This window comes from Phocoena sinus, chromosome 12, assembly GCF_008692025.1.
Source record: "Phocoena sinus isolate mPhoSin1 chromosome 12, mPhoSin1.pri, whole genome shotgun sequence".
Classification (NCBI taxonomy): Eukaryota; Metazoa; Chordata; class Mammalia; order Artiodactyla; family Phocoenidae; genus Phocoena; species Phocoena sinus.
The window spans coordinates 22,190,303-22,214,859 of record NC_045774.1 but is presented as its reverse complement, the minus strand read 5'-3'; the positions used below and the strand labels follow the sequence as shown (position 1 = coordinate 22,214,859).

The 24,557-nt window shown below is 35.4% G+C and overlaps 1 protein-coding gene across 10 annotated transcripts in view; it reads left to right on the top strand.

Annotated features, from left to right (window-relative positions):
• ADGRG6 (adhesion G protein-coupled receptor G6) overlaps window positions 1–24,557 on the top strand; it is a 138,433-nt gene that overhangs the window by 74,706 nt on the left and 39,170 nt on the right. For 7 of the 10 annotated variants that reach the window (XR_004352535.1, XM_032651257.1, XM_032651249.1 and 4 more), the window contains exons 5-13: window positions 1,980–2,048; window positions 4,580–4,663; window positions 10,534–10,619; window positions 13,825–13,877; window positions 14,890–14,952; window positions 18,383–18,525; window positions 21,431–21,542; window positions 22,839–22,903; window positions 23,495–23,705. Coding sequence is in view for 9 of the 10 variants with exons in the window: in XM_032651257.1 (XP_032507148.1) it covers window positions 1,980–2,048; window positions 4,580–4,663; window positions 10,534–10,619; window positions 13,825–13,877; window positions 14,890–14,952; window positions 18,383–18,525; window positions 21,431–21,542; window positions 22,839–22,903; window positions 23,495–23,705 (886 nt within the window). In the remaining variant the exon portion in view is untranslated. The remainder of the gene's footprint in view (window positions 1–1,979; window positions 2,049–4,579; window positions 4,664–10,533; window positions 10,620–13,824; window positions 13,878–14,889; window positions 14,953–18,382; window positions 18,526–21,430; window positions 21,543–22,838; window positions 22,904–23,494; window positions 23,706–24,557) is intronic. The other 3 variants (XM_032651258.1, XM_032651253.1, XM_032651254.1) reach the window with 1 other exon arrangement.

The following is a 24,557-nucleotide window of genomic DNA, read 5'->3' as shown; positions in this document are numbered from 1 at the left end:
TGTACTGTTTAGCCTACCCCACCTAAGTTTGCTTTTCTTCCAGTATTTACTATGTCCTTTTATGAGATCATTGTGTACCAATTTCTCAAGTTGGAAACCAGAAAAATTCTTCTATTCTTCCCTTTCTTTCTCTGTTCTCCAGTTAGTCACTAAATAAATCCTATATAGTCCATCTTCAAATGTCTTGTATCCATATCTTTCTGTCTATCCTCACTGTATTTATGATATCAAGCCTGAATTATTGGTATTATTCATGCTTCTTGTATCGCCTGTCTTTTAGTTATAGAGCCTCAAATGTGATTGTTTTTAAATTTAAGTCAATTTTCTCACCAAGCTCCCTTTCACTGTTTTCCCGTTTACTTCAAGAAAGAGTTCAAAATGTTGTCGTTCATATCGCATTCAATAATTTATTCAGAGGACCCACCGACTATGTGTGTGGGATATGCCATTGGAAGAAAGACACAAAGTCCGGAGACTCACAGTGCCTGCATTCTACAAAGCCCTCCACAAGCTGTCCATTACCTATATATCTGATCATTCCTACCAATTTGCTATAAATGTCCTATTCCAGTAATGCCATGCCACCTGGGTTCCCAGACCATTTCACTGCCTTCTTGGTATATGTTTCAGTAATTCTGTCTGCTAGTAATAACCATCTCTAGTCTCTTCTCCCCTGATCAGTATAGTGACCCCTCATATTTCCGGTTAATCTTTGTAGTGGATTTCCTATTCACCCTTCTCACCAAACTGCTGGTCACATCTTCCTTTTGGCCACTATGCATCTATATCACTCAGAGAACTGTGAAGCCATCTCCCATTCATGCCTCTCTGAGAGCAGAGGCATTGTTTTAAAGCATTCTTCTAGCCTCCATGTCTCACACACTTTAAACAGTGAGTGAATGTTTATTGGATGAACATGTAAAGGTCTGTGATGAGATCTTCTTGCCAGTTAACATGGCAGACCTGCTGGAGGCCACAGGGTTGAGTCTTTCTGAGATAACATGATTCCTTCCTTGGACCAGCTGCCTGAGGCAATCAAGAATGAAGAAACCATGACTCCCGAGATGCTGCTAAATTGCTGGGATGCTTTCTAATTATGCACACAATTAACCTAATTAGACATCTTTTGTTGGCTCATGTACCTGCTCTGCCTTTATGTACCATTCCCACAGGAAAGTTTGGAAAATGTTTAAACATTAGAATGTAGTCACTATTATAGAAATGTTCTTTAAAAATTAAATATATGTGTGTAGGTATGTATATATATTTGTATTTATTCTTCTGTCTTTATTCATAGTACAATATGCCTTGCGATAAGTTTAGCCTATCTTCCTCAGCCTCAACCTGTTGGTAAAAGTCTGTTAATAGCCAGAGGGAGATTTAGTGCAACAGAGAAAAATCCACTACTCCTACTAGAAAATCAGCTCAAAATTTGTTTCCTGCTGAGGATGAGTCAGGCAAAGCTTGACATAAAAAGACACAGAGACCAATAAGTTTCCAGTCATGGAAACTTATTTCTGGAATTGCAGCTAGCATGTGCTAGTGCCTATGAACCAAAAACTTGCATTTTATGAGTGTTAGTAATATCCAAGTTCACTTTTGAAACTTATCTTTGATGTTCTTATTATTTCATTTGTATGAATTTCCACCAAAGCCTTATAATTTATTATGCGAAAAGGCCCTGAACTTTTTATTCACACTTTAAGGGGCGGTAACACTTATTTTCCTTTCATGCGTGCATGGGGCCAGTAGATTGAGTTAAAGATTTTGAGGGAGATTTCAGGAGCTTGATTTTACATTTCAGTAACTTGACATTGATACATAAAGATTGTTAGAGACTTTCTTGATGTTGGAATATTACTGGTGGACTCTTCCAGGGTTGCTCCTATTACACCAACCAGATGATTCATGATTTTTGGGGAGAAAAACTATAATTAAATCATAAGTCAAATTTGTACAATCTTTCTGTGTTGATCGAGGTTCCTACCTGATCCCGCTCCCGGCCGCAGAACTAACCAACTGTGCAGATCTGGGGACCCTTTGCCAAGGTAGGGAGTCAACACCGTCCTCTGGAGTCTCTGTTTCCTACTTGCTATTTTGGAAAATGTAGTTGTCATTGTTTTGAATTTTATCTTTTCACTTGAGAAGCCAGAAACCAGAAGAATTTCTGGATGTGTTTTAGTTGTGTGGGTGTGCAGTGTAGAGAAGGAATGCATTCACACACTGTATGACCACATTTCCATAAAGCACTGAGTTTTTTAAATGTGAATGATTATATGCTATTAGGAAAGGTCGACTTCATTTTTTCCCTCAATTTGGTCTCAAGAATATTGTCCAGTATAACATAGCCATACAATATTTTGAAAAAGTATTCATGTTTAAAAAACAAGGGGAAAAATTAAGTTGAATAGTTAGTTAAGACAAGGCCATGAGGCAATTTATGATGGGCAATGTAACTTCAATATTAACATGAAAATATAAGTTTGAAATATGATAAGTTTGACTGTATGAATAGTCTGAATGTATGTAAGATAAAAATAGTTTGAAATAATATGGATGTTCTTTTATTAATTATTATAATGCATAATGACTATACTGTGGTCAGTATATATATTACGTACTGAATGGTTGCATGCTAAATAATACATAGTCGCATAGATTTTAGCATAATATATTTTACTTTAATTTTATCATGCTTCTTCTAATTACCCATGACCCATTTTCATCCATTTATTCTATTATATACTTCTTTTTGAAGTAGCATTTCTATGTGCCACATTAAGAATCATGACCATGCCTTTTGTAAAGCGGGATCTTTTATTAAGAGGATCATAACATGAAAGTGATGGGGGTTAGAAGTGAGATGGAAGGAATAGAAACCTAAGCTCTCTTCTGTAGCTCCAGTGTGGGAGTAGAGTAGGCAGGGAGAAGGGGTGTAATTCATTATTATCTTTGTTTCCTTTCTGAGACATTATTTCTTTTTTTTTTAATTTTTTTTTAACATCTTTATTGGGGTATAATTGCTTTACAATGGTGTGTTAGTTTCTGATTTATAACAAAGTGAATCAGCTATACATATACATGTGCTCCCATGTGTCTTCCCTCTTGCGTCTCCCTCCCTCCCACTCTCCCCCTCCCACCCCTCCAGGCTGTCCCAAAGCCCCGAGCTAATATCCCTGTGCCTTGCGGCTGCTTCCCCCTAGCTATCTACCTTACTACGTTTGTTAGTGTGTATATGCTGAGACATTATTTCTTGATATTATTATTGATGAATACCCTAAGAAAATAAAGTCATTAAGTAGCTTCTTTCCATGAACTCAGTGTAGTTTTAAAATAGTTATATGAAATAGAAAAAAGCCTTGGTTTTGCTTAATTCAAGGTGTGAAGATTTTTTTTTAATTTTAAGTTTGTTTTTTTCTTTTAATCTGAGGTAGGAATGATTCCTTGGGTCAAAGGACTAGATGCCCAGCTTTTTTTCCCCCTATGTCCTAAATGACCAAAAAGCATTTTCATATTCATTGATGTATTTTACATTAAATAAATATAACTGATTGTTCATAATTTAAAAATATAAAAGACTTTCAAAAAGAATCCCCATTCTTAGGTGTTATATATTACTTTGGAATGGAAAATTATTTTAGTTACGAATACACATTTTGAATAAGGAATTCAATATTTTCTAAAGAGGCTTTGGAAGGTAATTCTTTTTATAATCACTGAAATGTTTTAAATTTAGGTAACTTTTTTCTAATTAAGAGAAATACGTAACAAATGGTTATTGTACATAGAAAGGTACATCTTATACAAATATACTCCAAAGATAAACTAAAGGAAAATAATGTGTATAGCTATTTTACTACTTACATTGTTCCTCCAGAATTTCTTGGAAAGGTATTAAAGCATTACATAAGGGCTTAATCTTTGAGAGTTTTAGTAATATCAGAAGCATAGCCTTGACATACTGTTTTGAAAAGTCTCTCCTGTATGACTTGCCCTTATGAAATCCATTTTATCCATCAGTGTGTAGTAAAGATTTGGGGATCTTTAGATGATTGATTTCATCTATACATTTCATTCTCTTTTGTTTTCCTTTATATTTACCTTCTCTAGAAGTGCATTTTCCCCTGAGATTTTATTTTGCTAGTCTCAGTATATCAGAAAGACTGACTTCAGATAATTTTCAAGCTGACAGGTGCTGTACAGACTTCTTTCTCTAACCTTTCTTTTTACAAACTTAGCAGACTGAGTTCTGGATAAGGTTTAGTCATTTACTGTGTGGTCATCAGCCTCTTGATGGCAAACCTAGATCTAGAATCTAAATGTTCTTTCTCCATTCCCTTTGTGCCGGTTCCAGACTCTCATACAATATGGCATGAAAGGCCATGGGAACAGATTCTTAATGTGCCATAGAACGCGTTGCTTCATTTTATGCATTATAAACTTGGGACTTGTGTTTAGTGGCAAGAAATGGTTTCCATTCCTCCTTTATATATTTTCATGCGTTAACCATAGATTGCTCATCCATATTAACTTTCATGTGCTCCTTGCAAAATTACATCTCTCTCATCTTTCTTACCAGCTACTGTAAACCCTCCTAGTACTACACCACCCACTGTCACCACTAACATGCCTGTTACTAATAGAACCGATAAACAAAGGAATGGTAAGAAATCATTATCTTTTATACTTGTAGTATGTCTGACTTGATGAAAAATTTTATTCTAAGGGTGGAAATATCTAATGTTCCAACAAAGTTTCTATTGTTAGAATCAATTGGTACATTTGTACATTTGTAAGACTAGTAAAATAAATATCACTTGACTCCTTTGAGTTCCCCATTCTAATGACCAATGGAATGAGTACATTTCTAGTGCCATGCTTCTGCACTTTTAGCTAAAATTTCTTTCAAAGGAAGCTTTAAAAGAAAGGCATTAAATTAAAGGAATTAATTTGCATTATACTAGAGATCTGAGAAGAAAAATATTCATCACATTCTGTCAGATTATTCTCTAAGGAAACTAGTTTTTAAAGCATTTTATAATCTCAAAAAACTGAATAATTTTAGTAATTTAATTTCTCACTAAGGCCAACTTTATATTCAAACATTTGTGACAGTTAAATTATTTTTATATGGTAATACTTTGCTCTCTATTTTTATTTGTTGAAGAATAATGGTTAGAATGTGATTGTATATCAATTAAATCATAAATCAATTTTCGACTGACAAAACTTCAAGTAACTGCCAATACCTTCTGTTTTTTCCCTCTATATATACATGTTTTTGTTTATATTATTTGTAACTTGCAAATATAGCAGTCACATAAGATAAGGAATGAACTGGAGAAATGCCAGGTGAATTGAGTTATTATTTAATCTGCTACCTATATTAACTACAATGCATAGCCTTCTGGTAATTCAGTGTAAGTGATTTCAGTTTCTTCTAAAAAAGAGAAATTCCAATCAGGTGACAACACCATTGCTTCAAACACAGTAGTATTCTCAAATATGAGGTATTAGAAACAAAGGAGGGGGCTTCCCTGGTGGTGCAGTGGTTAAGAATCCACCTGCCAATGCAGGGGACACGGGTTCGAGCCCTGGTCCGGAAAGATCCCACAAGTAGCGGAGCAACTAAGCCTGTGCGCCACAGCTACAGAACCTGTGCTCTAGGGCCCGCGAGCCACAACTACTGAGCCTGAGTGCCACAATTACTAAAGCCCATGTCCCTAGAGCCTGTGCTCCGCAACAAGAGAAGCCACCACAATGAGAAGCCCACACACCACAGCAAAGAGTAGCCCCCGCTCACTGCAACTGGAGAAAGCCCACATGCAGCAATGAAGACCCAAAGCAGCCAAAAGTAAATAAATTAAAAAAAAGAAACAAAGGAATTTTCTCAACCCCAATCATTTAACTTGCAAGGCCAAGACATCTGTAATATATCACCAGGGACCAAAACCCAGAGAAAAGAAACCCACATAGTTCATTTTTTCTTTTGGCTTTGGGGGTTACATCAACTTCCTGTACATTTAAGGACATTTAAATTGGAAGTACGGAATATTTTACATGAAACGTAGATATAAATTTCATTAGGGATATAAAGACATCGATTCAGGGAAGTGTTCATGGTTATTCTGGTGGTTACACCAAGGAGATTTATGATGGAGCAAAAATTCCAACAATCCCCAAGAAAGCAAGAGTAGCTGAAATTTCCAGTGCATATTTCACATGGACCCCAGCCAGCAGATGGGAATATTATAATTCTGACTAAGTATTTCACCCTTTGTATGAACACACAAAGAGCCTCTGTGGCATTCTCCCTCTAGGACTGGCACATCCTCTGCTGCCCAAGAACGTTTACATGATGCTTCAGAGTCCTTGACTTGGTGGAGTGGAGCTGTGTTCACTCAATCATGTCGTTTCTGACGTTCTTGAAGAGAGCCTTGTTCAGTCCATCTCTCTCTGCGTCATAACCTTCACTGGAGTTTCAACAAAGCAAGCAAATGTTAGAATCAGTTTAAATGGTTTGTCTTAGCCACTTTAAAGGAAAAAAAATCTAATTCAGATCATTCTTGATAAAAATGTAATCCTAGCACTTAAAAATATTTTAAAATATTTGAAAGTCATGTAGTAGCAATAGTCTCAAAATTGTGTACTCAAATTTATGTACCATCTGAACAATTTTACCACATCCTTGAACCACCTCTACTATTTATTTAATAGTTTTTCCCCCTAAATTGACTCACTTTTTTACTTAAACATTTATATTCATATAAATAAATTAATATCACTGTTGTAAAATGAAACCAGTACTACTTGTTTTAAAATAGAAGTGAAAAGTGAAAATAAATGTAATGAAAACAATGCTGCTGAATTCTCTCTATATCCTGTTGCCTTCTCACATCTCAGCACCTAACGCCTTCATTATCTTTTTAAAAAGAGAGGGTAACAAAGGGTTAGAGACACACTGTAATTAAGATGTTTTTTCTTTGGTATAGTCAAATTTGAAATAATTGAAAAGAGAATTACTTGTTTACCTTGTGAATAAATGGGATTTAGTGTCATGTCCCAGACTATCTAAGCTTATTCACACACCGTCAACAATTTCAAATATACTTTTCTTACTCCTTGGGAAACTGATGTAGTAAACATTCTCAGGCCTATGATCTGATATATTCGGGAACCCTGTTTTGTTCACTGTAAGAAAGATAGACAGCTATCAAATCTGGTATCTACCTCATCTAGTCCTTTAAACTCTGGACTATTAAAGAGATTTACTGAGTTCGTCAATCATGATATGCTGGTGTCAGAGGGAGAGGGATTGAGATTGTTTGGCAATCAGACATATTTTTTCAGTATATCAATCAAATTTATCTTCCTGGCTTTTGTAAAATGTTCCTATCCCCCTGTGTAAAGTTCTTTTTGTTATTTTTCAATAGGATTTTTATCTGATACTTCAGATTATATACTAAGAAAATCTTATCTTCTAAGCTACTTTTCATAAACAGATATTTCAGTATATGAGAGATAATCTAGGTATTCCTACAAATAACCTTAGTGCCTTCTGCATTGCATTCCCAAGAAAAGCTCTTGGACTAATCATTGTTTCCATTCCAAATCATATGTTCTATGCCTGAAACATCACTGTACTGCTGCTGGACATTAGACTTTTGTGAGATTAGCACAAGCAATCCAAGTAAGGAACTAACTTTGTTAGTCCTTATTATTGTTCTAAAAACCTAACTTACAAGTGCAAATTGTATCATTGCTTCTAGTTTCTCCCATACGTTTGACTACTCAAAAAAATTCACTCTCAGGATATTTGTGTGCACCCAACAATCAATCTAGCTTTATAGGCCAAGTATCTTAAAGAAATCATGTGTGTAGGATGAACAGGACTCCAGTCGTATTATAAATGCCACTGACATACTATAATTGCCACATCACCAGTTCAAAGAAATAATCTTGAATCTAAAATAACATTTGGTTTATACTTCAACATTTATCTTTTCAAATGTATATTTTAAAGCCTACCTTTTCAAACCTATATTTCATACCCTTGAATGGAGAATAAAGTAGTGTCTGTCATTTCTATACCTTTTAAGAAACTCTCAGGAGAGTGTTAAGAAGATAAAAAAGGGGAAAGATAATTGGAGAAAGATCTACAGACAGGAACATGTTTTGATACCACATCTGTTATGGCAAGCAATGGTTTCTACTTTGAAGTTTTGTGAGGCTGGACAAGTTATCTAATTGGAAAAAAGTCTATCACAAATTCTTCAGGCTTGGATGTCATTATTAGGACAATACATCTTTTGAAGTGTCTGGAACATATGAAGATTTGTGAATAGCTTTTCTACTGAGACACAATGTGAGTTGTTACATCTATAGGAGAAGGCAACTTGACTACTAGGAGGACAGGGAAAAGCCTGCATCAGTGTATCTTAGTTGTGCGTTCTCTGTAATGTCAATGCTTGAGAGAATTATTTCACTGTGGTCCAAAATGTCCCCTCCAGTGGACATTTTATCTTGCTTTGACAGTTCATTCTTGGACATTTCCTAGGATTACTTGTTGACTACGTTATCCAAAAAGTTTAAATAAGTGTAACCAGTAGACACTATTGAATAATTTTTGCTAAATATATATATATATAAATATATATATATATATACCTCATTCTGAGGCTTCTGAAGAGAGACTACTGGAAAACGATCCACAGCACCAGAGGATCTCTAACACTTAGGGGTAGGTTCTCTGGTATATTCACATATTTTTTTTAGCATAAGCAGTGTGACTCTAGAGAGAATCATATATTTATAAACTGATTTAGGCTGACTTTGATATGTAATGTCTTTCTTATTTATAAAAACTGAATTGGGAAAAAAGTGTGGAAATACTTTAAATTTAAAGAAAAACATCTTAAGCGTTTGGATGCTTCCGTAAAATTTCAGAAATATGAATGATTAAAAATACTGATTTTTAGTATTTTGCAGGATTCTCCTGAGAGGGAAGGAATACAACTCCTAACATAAACACATGCTTTAGGTCTCCATCTAGTGGTAGCTTGTCACTTACTTTATTGGCACCGGGGAACATGTCCAAAATAGCCCTCAGATCCTGACATCAATATAGAATCCTGGACTTCTGCAACTTGAATTTCCTCTCGTTCATTCAGAATGTCCATGATTTGATATGATGAGAGCTACAGTGTGAAAAGGTTTTTTTTGTTTTTTGGTCTGAATTATTATCATTTATTTTAAATATACTCCTGGAATTATTTTTCATTCAGAATATTTTTAAAAGGAACATGAGGTCAGGATCATTAAAATACCTGAAGAGTTTTAGAAGCTGGAATAATAGTATGCATAAATTAAACCAAATATCCTTGGACTTGTACCAATTTCATAGATTTATATTATTATACCTGGGAGCGGCAATTTATTTTAGCATGAGTTTCTGACCCCTGTAGTGGAAAAACATTCCTTTAGGAGTATGACTGGAATTTGCATTTTGGTAGTTTTGGGAGTTCCCAGAGGCATACTTTTATACTTTTATCTACTGCCTCCCCCAAATCTTCATTAAATCTATTTCCCATTGTTTTAATTATATACTTTTACATTTTCTATGCATATTTTTCTCATGTTTGTAAGCATGAAAGTAGATGATTGATTGACAATAATGAAGAATCAATATTTTTTTCTGTATATAACCTACCATTTTTAAAAAGATTTTTTTTCTCATTAGTTACTTTTAGTAAGGTACCCTATAACACACATAGAGAGAGATTTAGCAAATCCTGGCTGGTCAGTTTGATTTTCATTTTAAAAATATATATATATATGGCAAACTACTTTAAAGATTGCACCCTGCCACCCCCCCAAAAAAAAGCTGAACCTCCTTCTGACATAGGATTTTCTTTTAAAAGCAAGCAAGTCCAGTTAAAATTCCATCTGCAAATACTCTTTCTTTTTTCCCCTTTTACTTGATACAAATGACTACATTTATAGAATTTTGATAAAAAATCTGGTGAAATACAACCCAATAACTTAATGGAAGTAATTGCTTTAGTGAAGAGGGGAAAGAGGACACAGAGGATAAGGGGCTGTGGGCCAAAAATATGTGATGCCTGTTCTTTTCCAAATTAAGTTCTGCCCGTCATCTTACTCAAGTTTTCACATTCCAAACTATCATTCTTCATAATATAGAAAAAAAGGATAATTTTTTGTTACAACAAATGAAATTGTACCTGAAAAATCACCATTTAACATACAGGAGATAGAATTCTATAGAATTAAAAAATATGAAGAAACATATGCAGGTGATAATTTAGAAGCAATGACTTCGTAAGAGTAAACTAAATGATAACTATTTCTAAAAAGTTGCGAAGGTCAATGAGAATGAAGTTAAAATACCTTGTAAATTTTCTGTACCTATGTAGAAGGCGTTTCTTTTAAGCTGTATGAAATCACGTCCTTGTAAGTGTAAGTATGTGACTGTAAAATATAATTAATGGACTAAATCTTATTTCCAATGGACAGATGGAATTATTTATAGAATTTTCATAGAGATTCAAAACATCCTTCATCACCCCGAGGTAAAAGTACAGAGCAAGGTGGCCAAATGGGTAAGTGAATTGTAAAATTTCTTTATTGGTTTTAAGACTTTAATCTCTGGAAATCTAGAAAAGACTCTACTGTCTAACTGAATCCACAGATCATACCGAAACATAGATACTATTCATTATAAATGTATGTATAGATATATAAGTGAGATATTGCACTTTTGAATAGAAAGAGAGATACATTTGAATAAGGACAAGAAAGAGCCTAAGAGACTATTATGTCAAATAAGAAAGGTGCCTCACAAATGGAAAAGTGTTTTGAGAGGTATGTTTATTTACTGTTATATCCATACATTTTCAGCACTTTGTTTTTGTTCTATTTATTTATTTTTAATTTATTTTTTATTTTATTTTGCGGTGTGCGGGCCTCTCTCTGTTGTGGCCTCTCCCGTTGCGGAGGACAGGCTCCAGACGCACAGGTTCAGCGGCCATGGCTCACAGGCCCAGCCGCTCCGTGGCATGTGGGATCTTCCCGGGCTGGGGCATGAACCTGCGTCCCCTGCATCGGCAGGCGGACTCTCAACCACTGCGCCACCAGGGAAGCCCTGTTCTGTTTTTTTTAAAGCAGTGAAAGCAGGTTTTATTCAGTAACCACTGACAGTAGGAGAACGTGCTGAGCCCCATTCTGATTTGTGCAGAGGTGACTGGGGGTTTTAAAGGAACAGTGAGGGTGGAGGGAGGAGGAATGGTAGGGACTTGAACAGAGTCAGGAAAGTGAAAAGTTACAAAAAAGTGGGAGGGGTGGTTGGCCCATAAGAAACCCTTCTGGGGTTGCTAACTGGTGCCTATCGAAGTTAGGCTCCTATCCTCCCACAGAGACTGGGAGATGGGCCCTATCTTCAGGTGTTGGCTGGAACAAGCAGTGAATTCATTCATTTGTTCAGCACTGTTTTTAAAAATACATTTCTTATTTTTTTATTTAATTGAGTGTTTGATTCAAAAACCACTAAATATAAAAAGATATATCATGAATATCTTTCACCATCCTTGACACTCATCTGCCTGGAGGCCAACCTGTCTGCATAGAAATCACTGTTAGTTTTTCTTGGGTTTTTCAAGAATTTGTTTGCGACTGTAAAAGAAAATGACTATACATCCTTTTTTTTTCCTTTTTATATTAAAAGTAGCATATTGCACACACCATTCCACACTGTACTTATTTTTGTTATTGCCAGATTTGCAGTATCAGTACACAGAGACCGTCCTTATCGATTTTTAAAAAACAGGGTACAATATTCCATTATGTGGCTCTCTAGTCATTTATTTAACAAGTTTTCTGCTGATGGATATTTGGGTTATAATTTATTTAACCCGCATTCTATTGGTTAAAAATTTGGTAATTTCCAGTTAAAAAAACCCTAAGCGTTTTCTTATTTTTCTTACAAATACAGCCTAAGCGTTAAAAAATTTTCTTCTTCTCTATAACAATACCAAAAATTTAACTTTCCATAGGTTTCTATTTTTTCTATTATTTTATTTCCTATCTACAGCATACTGTGACACCATGTACTGTTTTTATGTACTACTACAGTTCAGACAATTTTTGTGAAAAAAGTCATTTGTCATTTGGGTAAACATTCTGAAGTAAGAAAAATGGGTTTTCGTACATGGTAGCTGTCTAATAAGTGTGTCCTTGGTAGCAAAAGAAAGTTAAACCATACAATAAAAGGTAGTGGTGATAGTACTTTATACATACATATATATGTTTATATGTTATATGTTTATGTTTATATGTTATATGTTTATATGTATATTGATATAGATAAATATTTGAAGAATGGTAGGAAAACATGGTCTTATTTTTAAAGGCAAGAAAGGGCTTTACTGAATGAGTATAATCTTGCATCTTGTTTTCTTTCCAGCATTCTTCTCTCTGCTTTTTTAAAGTCAGAATGTTTTCAAAAGATAAAACTTCTATTTTTAAAATTTATTTTATTGAAGTATAGTTGATTTACAATGCTGTATTAGTCAAAATATAAAATTCTTTATTTTTATTCTCAAAGGAACCACTTCTAATATTATTAATTCTGTAAATTAGCATTCATTGGAAAGTTTGTGCTTTAGACAAGGTATAATTTTACATTTATATTTATTTCATGCATGGTTTTCAACATAACATCATTTTTATCTGAAGCTAAACTTTAATGGACACTTTTCCCTTAAGGTGTAAGATACCAGAGCAGATATTTGGAAACAGGAAAATATATTTCATATTATTACTATTTCATATTATTGTTTCATATTATTACTATTTCATACTGTTTCATATTATTGCTATTTATAATTTAAAAATAATTTAATACTTCTTGCCAGAATTTCCTAGAATTTCCATTCATTTTAAAAATGCTTACAAGGAAGGCTAAACGTATGTATGAAACAAGACCTAAAAAACTCTTTGGAGGAGATATAGAAGTAAGAGAATTTAGTGTCAGTAAAGAAATGGTGGTCTGTGATTGTGTTAGACAATGCATATGGGAGGTTTTTATTTATACTGAGAGGAATCCATTGCTTCATTAAAAAGTCTGGTGCTGAGACACATAAAAATTTTTAAATGACCACATAACAATTATAACACAGTTCCCCATAATGTTGAACTTTTTTGTTTTTTTAAAGGTTTATATTAACTTATAATTTTTCTTACTACTAATATTCTTCTGACATGGTAATTGCTAGAAAAACATGTTAATGCATTTCAGTGATTGTTGAAGGAAGAATATGGAAGGTGTGTATTGTGCTCATCTTCCCTGTGTACCCTATTGCAGCTAAGTTTTCAGTGTTACAGCTAATTTGAAGGCCCATTACAGAGAAAGCCCTTTATAATAGGGGCTGGAGACAAACGTATAGTGTTTGCAGACAGACAAGACTTGGGTTCCAATCTGGGATCTGCTACTTCTTAGTTGCAGCTTGGTCAAGCTATTTGATCTCTGTGAAGCTCAGTTTCTTCGTGTAATGGGTGGGAGGACAGTGCAGATAATACCTATCTCATTAGTTGTTGTGAGAATGAAGGAAATAACATTTGCAAGGTTCTTGGCATACAGTGATCTAGTAACTGTTATCTGTACTTTCTTTCACTGCTCTAGCTCTTCGGAATTTTCCCAGGGTCTTATTTCAGTAACACTTTATGGGAGAGAAGAAACTGGATTTAAATTTTTTTTTTTAATTATTTAAAAGTATTACTCAAACTTATCCTTTTCTATTGTATTTTCAGCTCAATTCAACCTTCCAGAATTGGAACTATACTGTTTATGTGGTTAATATCAGGTAAATGACAGAGTAAATTGAAAAATAAAAAGCAGTGTCTAATTTAATTCTTCTGTCTCCCTCTCTCTCTCCCCCTCTCTCTCTGGTTATTCCTGCACACACATACATGTAAGTACAGACATACACACACACCATATTCATAATCTTTCTAAAACAACTCTATATTATATCATTTCTTTGCACAAAAAGCTTCAATGATGCAGCAATGGTTTTAAAATTTTTGATTGTAGATCCCAATCATTTTTTAAAATGTAGTTTGTACTTCCAAAATATATTTGTGATTTTAAATAAATTGTATATATGCATGTGTGTATATTACTTAACCAATATATTATGTTATAATGTATCATAAACTGAGAGGATAATTAAATATAAATGGAAGTTCTGTTACTTGCTTCTCACACCCCAGTAGATCATCTAGAGCACCCCCTGGGTTGCATGCACCCCAGGTTGGAGACGATTTTTCTACAAGATAAGACATCTACAGTCTGATTGCAACTTGGCCTTTCAAAATTATCTTTCACTAATCTTCTATTTAAACACTCCACTGAATCTCTAGCAGATATTGTCATTCACCTGTCTTCCTCTGCACCTTGTTTTTACAGTTTTATACTTAAATTAGTTTCTAAAGTGTATTTGATGAACCCTAAACATGTTTTCTGTGAACCTAAGAGATGTAATAATACAGAAAAAGGGATCAAAAAGTCAAATTAGTTCAGGAGCTAAATTATTAAACCAACTGAAGCAAGTTTCTGTATATCCAAGCATCTCAGGTTCTTTGGTGTACTGATATGCATCCTGAATCTTAGAGAGAGAGAGAGAAGGCACGTAGCTGTCAAGCTTTATTTGACCATGGAGCTGTTTCGTCTCAGGCATATGAAAGAACTAGGACCTCAGAACACACATTTGCAAACACTGACTTAGAATGCCTCTTTCTCTCACGTCCTCAAATTTTGTTGTTGATCGTGCAGCAGATGAAGCTGATAATGAATGTACGTATTTGTATTTTTAGTTTTCACCTGAGCACTGGAGAGGACAAGATTAAAGTGAGGAGAAGCATTGTGAATGATCAAAGGTAACGCCGGCAACGTCTTGCAGAAAATGTAACATCTTTCTCTTGCTCTCTGCTTTGACTGTCTGGTAGAGAAATGAAATCAGTGCGGTAGGAGAGAAACATTTCAATCCAGTGGCACAATTAAATTATGTCTTTATCTCTAGTGGACAGCCTTCTTTTTTTTTTCCTGTAGTTAAAACTGTAATATAGCAGACTGGGTAGAAATGTACATCTGATAAAAAATAATTCAGAAGTAGAACATTTGTTAGTTTTAGTATTTCCAGTTTATGATAACCAATTACCTCTTATTTGAAATTTCAGAGACCTTCAAAGAAAGAAAATAATTATAGTGTTATTTCAAGTAAGGTACTTATGTACAATAGCATCTAATAATATGGGTGATAGATGCCGAGATATTTTCAGCATTCAAAGCCATCGGCTAATTTCCTGAAGTCTTCATTTGTAAATTTATATCAAGGTCATGACTTATGCAGGCAGGTAATTTAATGGATATGTTCACCATATGTAATAGTTGGCACTTAAAGGCCAACTGTTCTTAAAAAATAATGTAAACTCCTACATGAAATAAATGTAGTTGTGTTCAGGTAATATATTGCATCTCCACAGAATAAAAATATTAGTTGAAAAGCAAAAGTTCACATCTCTTACTCAGTTTCAATTGACTGAATTAATATTATGTATTTACAACTATAATGATGGAATACATCTCTTTTCAGGTGATACATTCTTACTATGAGAAGCTAGTAATAAAATTTCATATGAGAGTTGACTAGAGAGTTTTCTTATTTTTTTTCTTTTTCTATTTGGCATTAGAAAAACACGTCTTTAAGATTATATTTCAAACTTATTTCTGTAAGTATTCAACAGACTGGATTGGGCCACCTGGTTAGGGAAAGTTGTTTTTTATTTTCTGGAATTGTTCCTTTTCCTTTGTGATCAATTATTCCTTTTCCTTTGTGACCTTTTCCTTGTGAACAAATAATGTATTTTAACACTGTATTCTTGATGGTAACAGGACTCTTCTCCTCTATTTAGGCAAATAATTTCTTTTTTCCAAACCTTACTGCTAGATCGTATTGAGCCTTGAATAATGGATCCAGCGATTATCTGGATCCCTTTGCTGGACACTTTGTCTTGCGGTTGTGGCAGCCCTGGTTCAGGGTATCTCCAACGGTATACCCTCTGCAGAGGGCTCAAACTCAGATTCTAACAGTGCCATTTTATAAGAAGAGCCAAATAACATATTTCTCGGAAGTATAAATATATTAAGCCAATGCTTCTTGGAAGCATAATCCTCATCCTCATTGTAAGCTTCATCGCAGTGTCTCCTCACATTTGCACAGCACTTTATGATTCCAAGCACTGTCACATTCACTGGCTCATTGGCTTCCCTCTCCCAATTACTCGCTGACATAGATAAGGCAGGTAACATCCTGCCCTTTCAACCAGTGACAAAACTAAGACCCAGTGAGTTGCCCAAGATCAACCAAGCAACATGAAAAGCCGGGATTTCTGACTTTGTGCTGCCGTGCTGTAGTCCCACCTAAAGTGATTCTTCTACTACCTGACAATACTAAAATCAGCCGTCACGAATATGTGTCAGCACCTTCGAAACTCTTGTTCAAACAACATTTAAGTTCATGGAATCTCCGTTTCCTGTCTGTCAAACCAATGGGTAACTTTACAGAAAATTATAGGGAGAATGAACTTAGACAATGTATATGGGAAAATCCACACATTTTGTTTTTCTTTGGTATGAACTCCGGCATTGCTTTAAAATTTGTTCTTACTGGCTTTACCTCCATTTCTTTCTTTCTGCTCGCTGTTTCTTTTATGTTCATGGATGAACTTTTATAGTCTCTCATAGTTGTTGTCCAAACAACAATCTACTAGTCTTCACACACGCTTTTTTCCCAACCTTTTCTTTCAATCAGATTGTTAACACTTAACACAGACCCTAGCCGTAGATAATGCTATCATACTCTATTACCTAGACAGACAGGAAACCAAAGCTGCAGAGACTGGTTTATTCAAATAAAGAACAATTGATAGTAACAACAGATAGAACTGGACTTTACAGAACCATAAAATAGTTTCAGTTTCCAGGATGAGAGAGGAAAGCAACACAGATAAGACCCGTGAAAACGCACGGTCATTCTTGAATTGCTGAATTTGGGTCAGTACCATCCACATTGTACTGTGTTCTCAACATTCAAAGGAAGTGAAAGGTCATATTCCCAACTATAAGTTCTCAGTTACTGGAGTGGCAAAGGTTAGTTTCCAACAATAATTTCATCAAGGGATACTTTTTTCTAATAGGCCGTTGAACAAATTATTAAGCTATCACAATTCACCATTATATTTCACATCTATGTTTGTCTCATCCTGAAATATGACTCATATATGAACATTAAGCAGTAAATGATTTTAGAGATAAATAGCTTTTCAGAGTGAATTATGAGAATTGTGAAGTATGTTGTCCTTGAGCTTAGCACAGATAGTTAGGGAAAAAATAGGGCCACTTTCAAATTTCACCTAACCTTGAATAGCAAATATTTCACTTATTTTTCTTTTTTTAAGCATCACAAATATGTTAATACTCTATTTCATTTATACTGATACCCCCAGAATTTCATAAATAAAATATGCTACTGCCTCTCCACTGAGGACGTCATAGTAACACAGTTCTACTGAGTTCACTTGGGCATCTTTTGATTTCTGCTCTCGACTACAGCTGTGATTACAATAGAAGAGAAAATTATATTACTTCAAATAGTAGAACCAAAGTTTTGGTGGGGCTTTTAGGATATATCTCTGCTTCCCATAGAGATATTTCTTTTTAAAGACATGCAGGGTCAGGCAGTCTATAAACTTCTTCAGTGATATGATGACCAATACTGAGTGAATTTCAAGTACTTATTTTGTAACTTTTCAGTGTACAAAGTACTAGTAAATACTTCATGGAGCTAGAAAATCATTTATCACAATTCTGGAGAAATTGTAACGTATTTGTAAACAATAACACTTAATAATTTCAAAAGTTAAAAGTTTAGTCAGATTAGTTGAAATTCTAATTTTTCTTGAAAAACTTTATTTTTTGCTTTAAAGAAACAATGTGGAATTAACCACAAATATGGCCTTTCTTGCATGTATGCTGTAAAACATTACTTAAAAGTATTTCTCAAAAGAAATGGGGTGATATGGTAGATGATACAGGCAGTATCTTATAAAATCTATTCATATTGAGATTTTTTTAACATTATAATTTGTGCAGTGGCAGAAGTCTTTGAGTGCCTTGGCATATTTCTTCAGTCTCAGCACTTTATGGTCACCCTCTTACTACCATATCCAAATGTTCTATTTTTCCACCCGAAAAACAACCAACTGGTCAATAGCACCACCAACAATTCTATTGGAATTGTTTTCCTAGGTTGGTGATTTTGGCCCTTCTAGTTTACAATGCTACCAACAATTCCAATTTAGAAGGAAGAACCATTCAGCAGAAGCTCTTAAGAAATAATGAGTCCCTGGATGAGGGCTTGAGGCTACACAGAGTGAACGTGAGGCGACTGGGTAAGTGCCTTTAATTTTTTTATAATATGTGTTTTATGTGACTACTATCCAGGTTTAATTGAAACAAAAAAAAATATTCTTCCTTTGTGTGTTTGCTTATTTAAAGCTATTTTTTTCTGATGATGAAATTCATCCTATTGGTGACACTGTTAACAAATGGGTGACAGGGTTAGCATAAAAGGTAGTACCTTGATACCTGTGAATCCAAGGGAATGAAAGAGGCAGATGAAAGTTTATACCCTATTTTAGGAACCTATTATGAAAATACTAAGAATATGAGCAAAATGCCAAGATAACCTTGAGCAGAATTGGCTTCAACTTTAGGAATAAAGAGTGTGTGTGTGTGTGTGTGTGTGTGTGTGTGTGTGTGTGTGTGTGCATTTGGGATCTCTAATGAGGTAAATCTTATAAAAGACTATTTCGTGTTATAAAACATCCTCTTCTCTTATGTTCTCTGTCTCCATTAAAGATACCACTGTCTTTGCTGGAATAGGCCAGAAATCTGGGTGTTATCCTGGACCTAGATTCAGTTCTCACCTGGATGCCATTCACATCCTAAACTCCAGCCACAGGTGTGGTGCTTCGAGCACCTCCCCAAACGTGCAGTGCTCTTTTCTCTGTCTTTGCCCACACTTCTCTCCTCTCCTCTCACTGCCCACCTGATGATCAACGATATAGTATTAAGGACAGTCCAAAGTCACCTCTTCTATGAAGCCTTTTCTGACATCATCATGTACGAATAGATATCGCTGTCTTGGAGACTCCACTTCAAGCTGTCCACAGCTTCATACATTTTCTTTAAACAGGAATTTCCCCTGGCTTGAGAACACATCTTATTTTTCTAACACCCTCACTTCCTACCTCCCCCCAGCAACCAGCATATCCCCCAACCCTTAAATACCTGAATAAATAAACAAATGAGGCTTGATGGGTGTATTTTAGAAAAGTAAATGATCAAAATATGGATAACAAAAAATAACGTTATCATTCTATTGTTATGATGACAGTTGATTAGGTATATTAGTAGAGCTCAAAAGAAAGGGAAACTTTGACACAGTTCCTTATACACACATGCAGGAGGTTGAAGTGGGGGAAGCAGCTATTCCTCAGCCTCTAAGAGCAGAATTATGGCTGAGGCCAGAATCACAATGTAATAAAGAAGCAGGCATCTTTGCTTCTGTGAGAAACCACCCATCTCTAATGTGTCAACATACACAGTTACAGTCAGCCCCCCATTTCCACGGGTTCTGCATCTGTAGATTCAACCAACCTTGGATCAAAAATATTTGGGGGGGGAGCTTCCCTGGTGGTGCAGTGGTTGAGAGTCCGCCTGCCGATGCAGGGGACACGGGTTCGTGCCCTGGTCCGGGAAGATCCCACATGCCGTGGAGCGGTTAGGCCCATGAGCCATGCCCGCTGAGCCTGCGCGTCCGGAGCCTATGCTCTGCAACGGGAGAGGCCACAACAGTGAGAGGCCTGAGTACCACACACACACACACAAAAAATATTTGGGGGAAAAAATTCAGAAAGTTCCAGAAATCATAACTTGAAATATACATTATATTTAAAGCTATTTACATAGCTTTTACACAGTATTTGTTATTATAAGTAATCTAGCAATGATTTAAAGTATACTGGAGGATGTGCATAGGTTATTGCAAATATTACACCATTTTACACAAGGGACATGAGCTTCCTCAGATTTTGTTGTCTTGTGTGTGTTTGTGTGTTGGAGGGTGTGTTTCCTGGAACCAGTCGCTCGAGGATACTGAGGGATGGATGTATAAGGAGCTCATTGAGGTTAAAGAATGCAAATCATCATTATCGTCATCAACAACAGCAGTTTCTGAGCCTCTGTGGGAAAATGCTTGCTTATTTAATAAACAGAGCTTCTTGGGGATGAGCAGAGTACAAACGCTGCCCTTTCACACATAAGGGCCTCCACAGAGAAGGAGCTTGACGACTGGTAGTTTGTACGTGGCAAAGGAGCCTCATGAGGACCAACCTTATCTCTGTCCTCAGAGGCTGAGGAATTACTTAGACAAGTAATTTATACCACTTAATTTAAATTCTATACTTTATTGTTCTTCTGCAAGTGGGTCTATAAAGAAAAATTTCCACCAATTGGAAAAAAAACTCAGAATATAAATGGGAAAGTTATTTAAATGTTCAGTTGGTGGCTACAATACTGGTTCCCAGTAGTCTTAGTGTAACTTACTATTATTCAGTACTGAAATATGACATTTTGTTGTTGCTGTTGCTATAGTGCTTTTATTTTGATACTTTTTAAGTGTAAAATCTGAGTGGTTTATGTCATAAAACTCGCCTGGAGAGTTTTCAAACAACAGGTGGGATGATTTGAAGATGAAGGCATGTGTGTACGATGTGTGGCCTACAGGTGTCTTCTTGTCCTTCCCCCAGCAAACTTCCAGGTGAAATATGCTTTCAGAGCAGCTAGAAAATGTTTCCATAAAATATGCTGGCAACTCAATGACAACACTATTGAGGCACTATTTTATAGGCTTTCCCCTTTGAAAAAGATTAAATTACATTTTGAATTTTTCAGGACAGTTTTCATTTTATGTAGTTTTTTTTTTTTAATAAACCTCTGTTTTACTAATTTTATCTACTAATGATTTACATTAGAATGATATTATAAGTTTCATGTTTATACTTGCATAAGTGTGTTTTTTATTTGATAGTTTTGTAACATGTAATTTAAAATATGAAATGTAGTTAACATTTATTTTTCATAACTTCTAAACTTTTACAAATTCTGAACATAAAAACCTAGTATTTTGATATTGCATGGAATAAATACCTAATTACCAACATTGTTGTCTTGTTCTCATCTTGCACCTCTAATTTCAAAAAATAGGTTAATATTTCTCGTATTTTCACATAGGTATATGTCATGATGATGAGGACCCCAAAGGCTATAAATGGCCAGCCATCCAACCTTCTGTATACAATGCTCCCTGTCCAGGGAAGCCGGGCTTCTATGCTTCACGGACATGGTAATACTTCCTTTTTTTTTTTTTTTTTTTTAATATTTATTTAGTTTATTTATTTATTTGGTTGTGCCTTGTCTTAGTTGCAGCAGGTGGGCTCCTTATTTGCGGCATGCATGTGGGATCTAGTTCCCTGATCAGGGATCGAAACTGGGCCTCATGCATTGGGAGTGTGGAGTCTTATCCACTGTGCCACCTGGGAAGTCTCTGACTCTTGCCAGCAAATTCCATGTAACCTACCTTCCCAGGGTTACAGGTGTTGCACCGTAGTTCCCGTACAGTGTATATTAATTGGAAAGAAGGGCGGGAATCTCTGTCGTGTATGTGAAATCCATGTGAGGTAAAGACACGACAGGTAGGTTACCAAGAAAAGCCTTTTTTTTCTCTCTCCAAGAAACATGCTAATTTAGGCTTCTCCAAAGAAAGACAGAGCAATTTGGAAACCAGAGGGTGGTTCTAGAGCAAAGCACCTTATGTGTGGATGAACAAACTCACAGCCTCATAACATACATCTGACATTCTGAGTCTTTTTAAGTTTTTGGAGTGGTTATTGTTGGAAGGGGAAAGAGACAGTAAGAATAAAGACAAGATCCAGATTAGGGCAGTCTGCTAGTGGAGACTGTTAGAGTGTGGATTTTTCCTAAATATTGAACGGAAACCTCAGACAGGTTGACTGCAGAGGATTCACCGAATAACAAGTCAGATCTAGTTCCTCACCTTCCACCCTCCTTCAGTTAGAGTTTTCTTGCAGGGAAATTCATACACTGAAACTGCCCACATAGAAATACTTTGCCCCCACTGCTTGGTTTGAAACGTGGTGGAGAGGAAAGAAAGGGGCTTCAGAGCCTTGCGGACATGGATTTGAATTCTAGCTCTACCTCTTCCTGGCTGTGAGACCTTGGAAAATTCCTTGATTTAGCTAAGTCTATTTCTTCATCTCTAAAATGTGGATTATAATCTGCTTTACAGAGTTAAATGAAATCAAAGTGAGATTTTATCTGGAAAGCTCTTAAAGCAGTACTTGATCCACGTTACCAACTATGCCTTTAACCTTAGTAACCTGATGTAGCCTAGGTTACAATAGGCTATTGCTAGTATTTTGTTTCCCTGATGCATGCACCTGATTTTTTTTCCAATAAGAACTTTTAATATGAGCTTTATGTCAATGTATTATAGTCTTATCTTCAAATGAAACTTACCTAGATGTTAAGGGAAATTCTAAATCTTATTATTAAGTAATTTTGTCAGCTATAGTGTCATTTATGCCAAATATTTAAAATACCATTTTTGTTTGTTTTATAGTCATCATGACCCTGCCAACACATCTCTAGCTTACTGGGGTCCTCCTGATATCTCCAATTGCTCAAGTAAGTGAGAGATTTGTCTTCATTTCTCAAAGGCAAAATGAGATGACCTCGAGCTTCACAGTTTTCATCCTCTTCAAACATGTTCTTCTGTTCTGTGATATCACTGCAATATTAAAAGCTAAGCAAATGATTGCTTCACTCAAGATAGAAAATACTGTTTTGCCTCATTGTGACTTTCTGTTCTATTCATTCTGTAGGAGATTAAAAATCATAATAAAATTTTGGAGAAGAGAATATATAAATTAAAATTTGTATCAATGTTTTATAGCTCTGTATTCTTTTTAAGCAGCAAATATATACTTATTTAGTGATTCTGGGGGTATCTCTCTTAGAACCATTTGTGAATATTGGTCCCTCCAAGTTATTTACCTAAGTTGCTTAAAAGCACAATTTGTGTCTTACTAAAGCGAGAAATTAGTTTCTGAGTATAAAGAAATACTGTTGTCCTGTTCATATTGTGGTAAGGGGTACACACAGGAAACCTGATTTGCTACTTTACTATGAAGTGAAATACCATACTATGTTTTGGATTCCTGGAAATGCTCATAATACACAGGTAAAACTCTATGTTGTTCTTCTGCCATTTTTTAGGTGAAGCAAATGAAGTTGCCAATCAGATTTTAAATTTAACTGGTGATGGGCAGACATTAAACTCAGCCAATATCACCAGCATCGTACAACAGGTCAAAAGGATTGTAAATAAAGAAGAAAACATTGATATAACGCTTGGCTCAACTTTAATGAATATATTTTCTAATATCTTAACCAGTCCAGACCAAGACTTGTTTGAGTCTTCTTCTGAGTAAGTTTGTTTGTTTGTTTTCTTCTGGAGAGTAAGATTTATTGGATACACATGTTGTTATACAATTTCTCACAGATCTGAATGCTTGGTGCCCAGCTTTCATAATTTAAATCTCTAGAAGATCCATTGATATTTCCCAAGATCATTCACAGAATAAACTTCAAAGTTCTGTTTTTGATTTTGGTTTTTTTTTCTGAGAAAATAATTTACAAATTGATTGGGATTGTCGATCTGGATAGATAATAGTCCCAGAAAGACATAATTGGGGGCTTCCCTGGTGGCGCAGTGGTTGAGAGTCCATCTGCCAATGCAGGGGACACGGGTTCGTGCCCCAGTCTGGGAAGATCCCACATGCCGCGGAGCGGCTGGGCCTGTGAGCCATGGCCGCTGAGCCTGCGCGTCCAGAGCCTGTGCTCCGCAATGGGAGAGGCCACAACAGTGAGAGGCCCGCGTACCGCAAAAAAAAAAACGACGTAACTGGTATTTCATTTTACATCTGAAACATTTTTACATCTGAAAAATGTTAACTGGTGTTAATTCAAAATATAAACTATTATATATATATATATATAAATTTATGACACTTCTTTTTGCTTGTAAAGGAGACAGTTAGCAGTCAGCTCGCATGTTTTAGGCGTAACTTGGTCGCTGTAGGTCACTATCCTACAGACTGTGACACAAAACTGCCACACCTCTGTGACTGTTATTCTTCTGAAATGAAAATGCCTAGGGCAGGGTGAAATATACCTATTTTTACACAATTCAGTTTGTATCCAATTATTTCAGTTAGCGTGTTAGTATTAAGATATTTAATTTTTTTCTGTTTCCTTCCATTCAACCAAATTTCTTTGA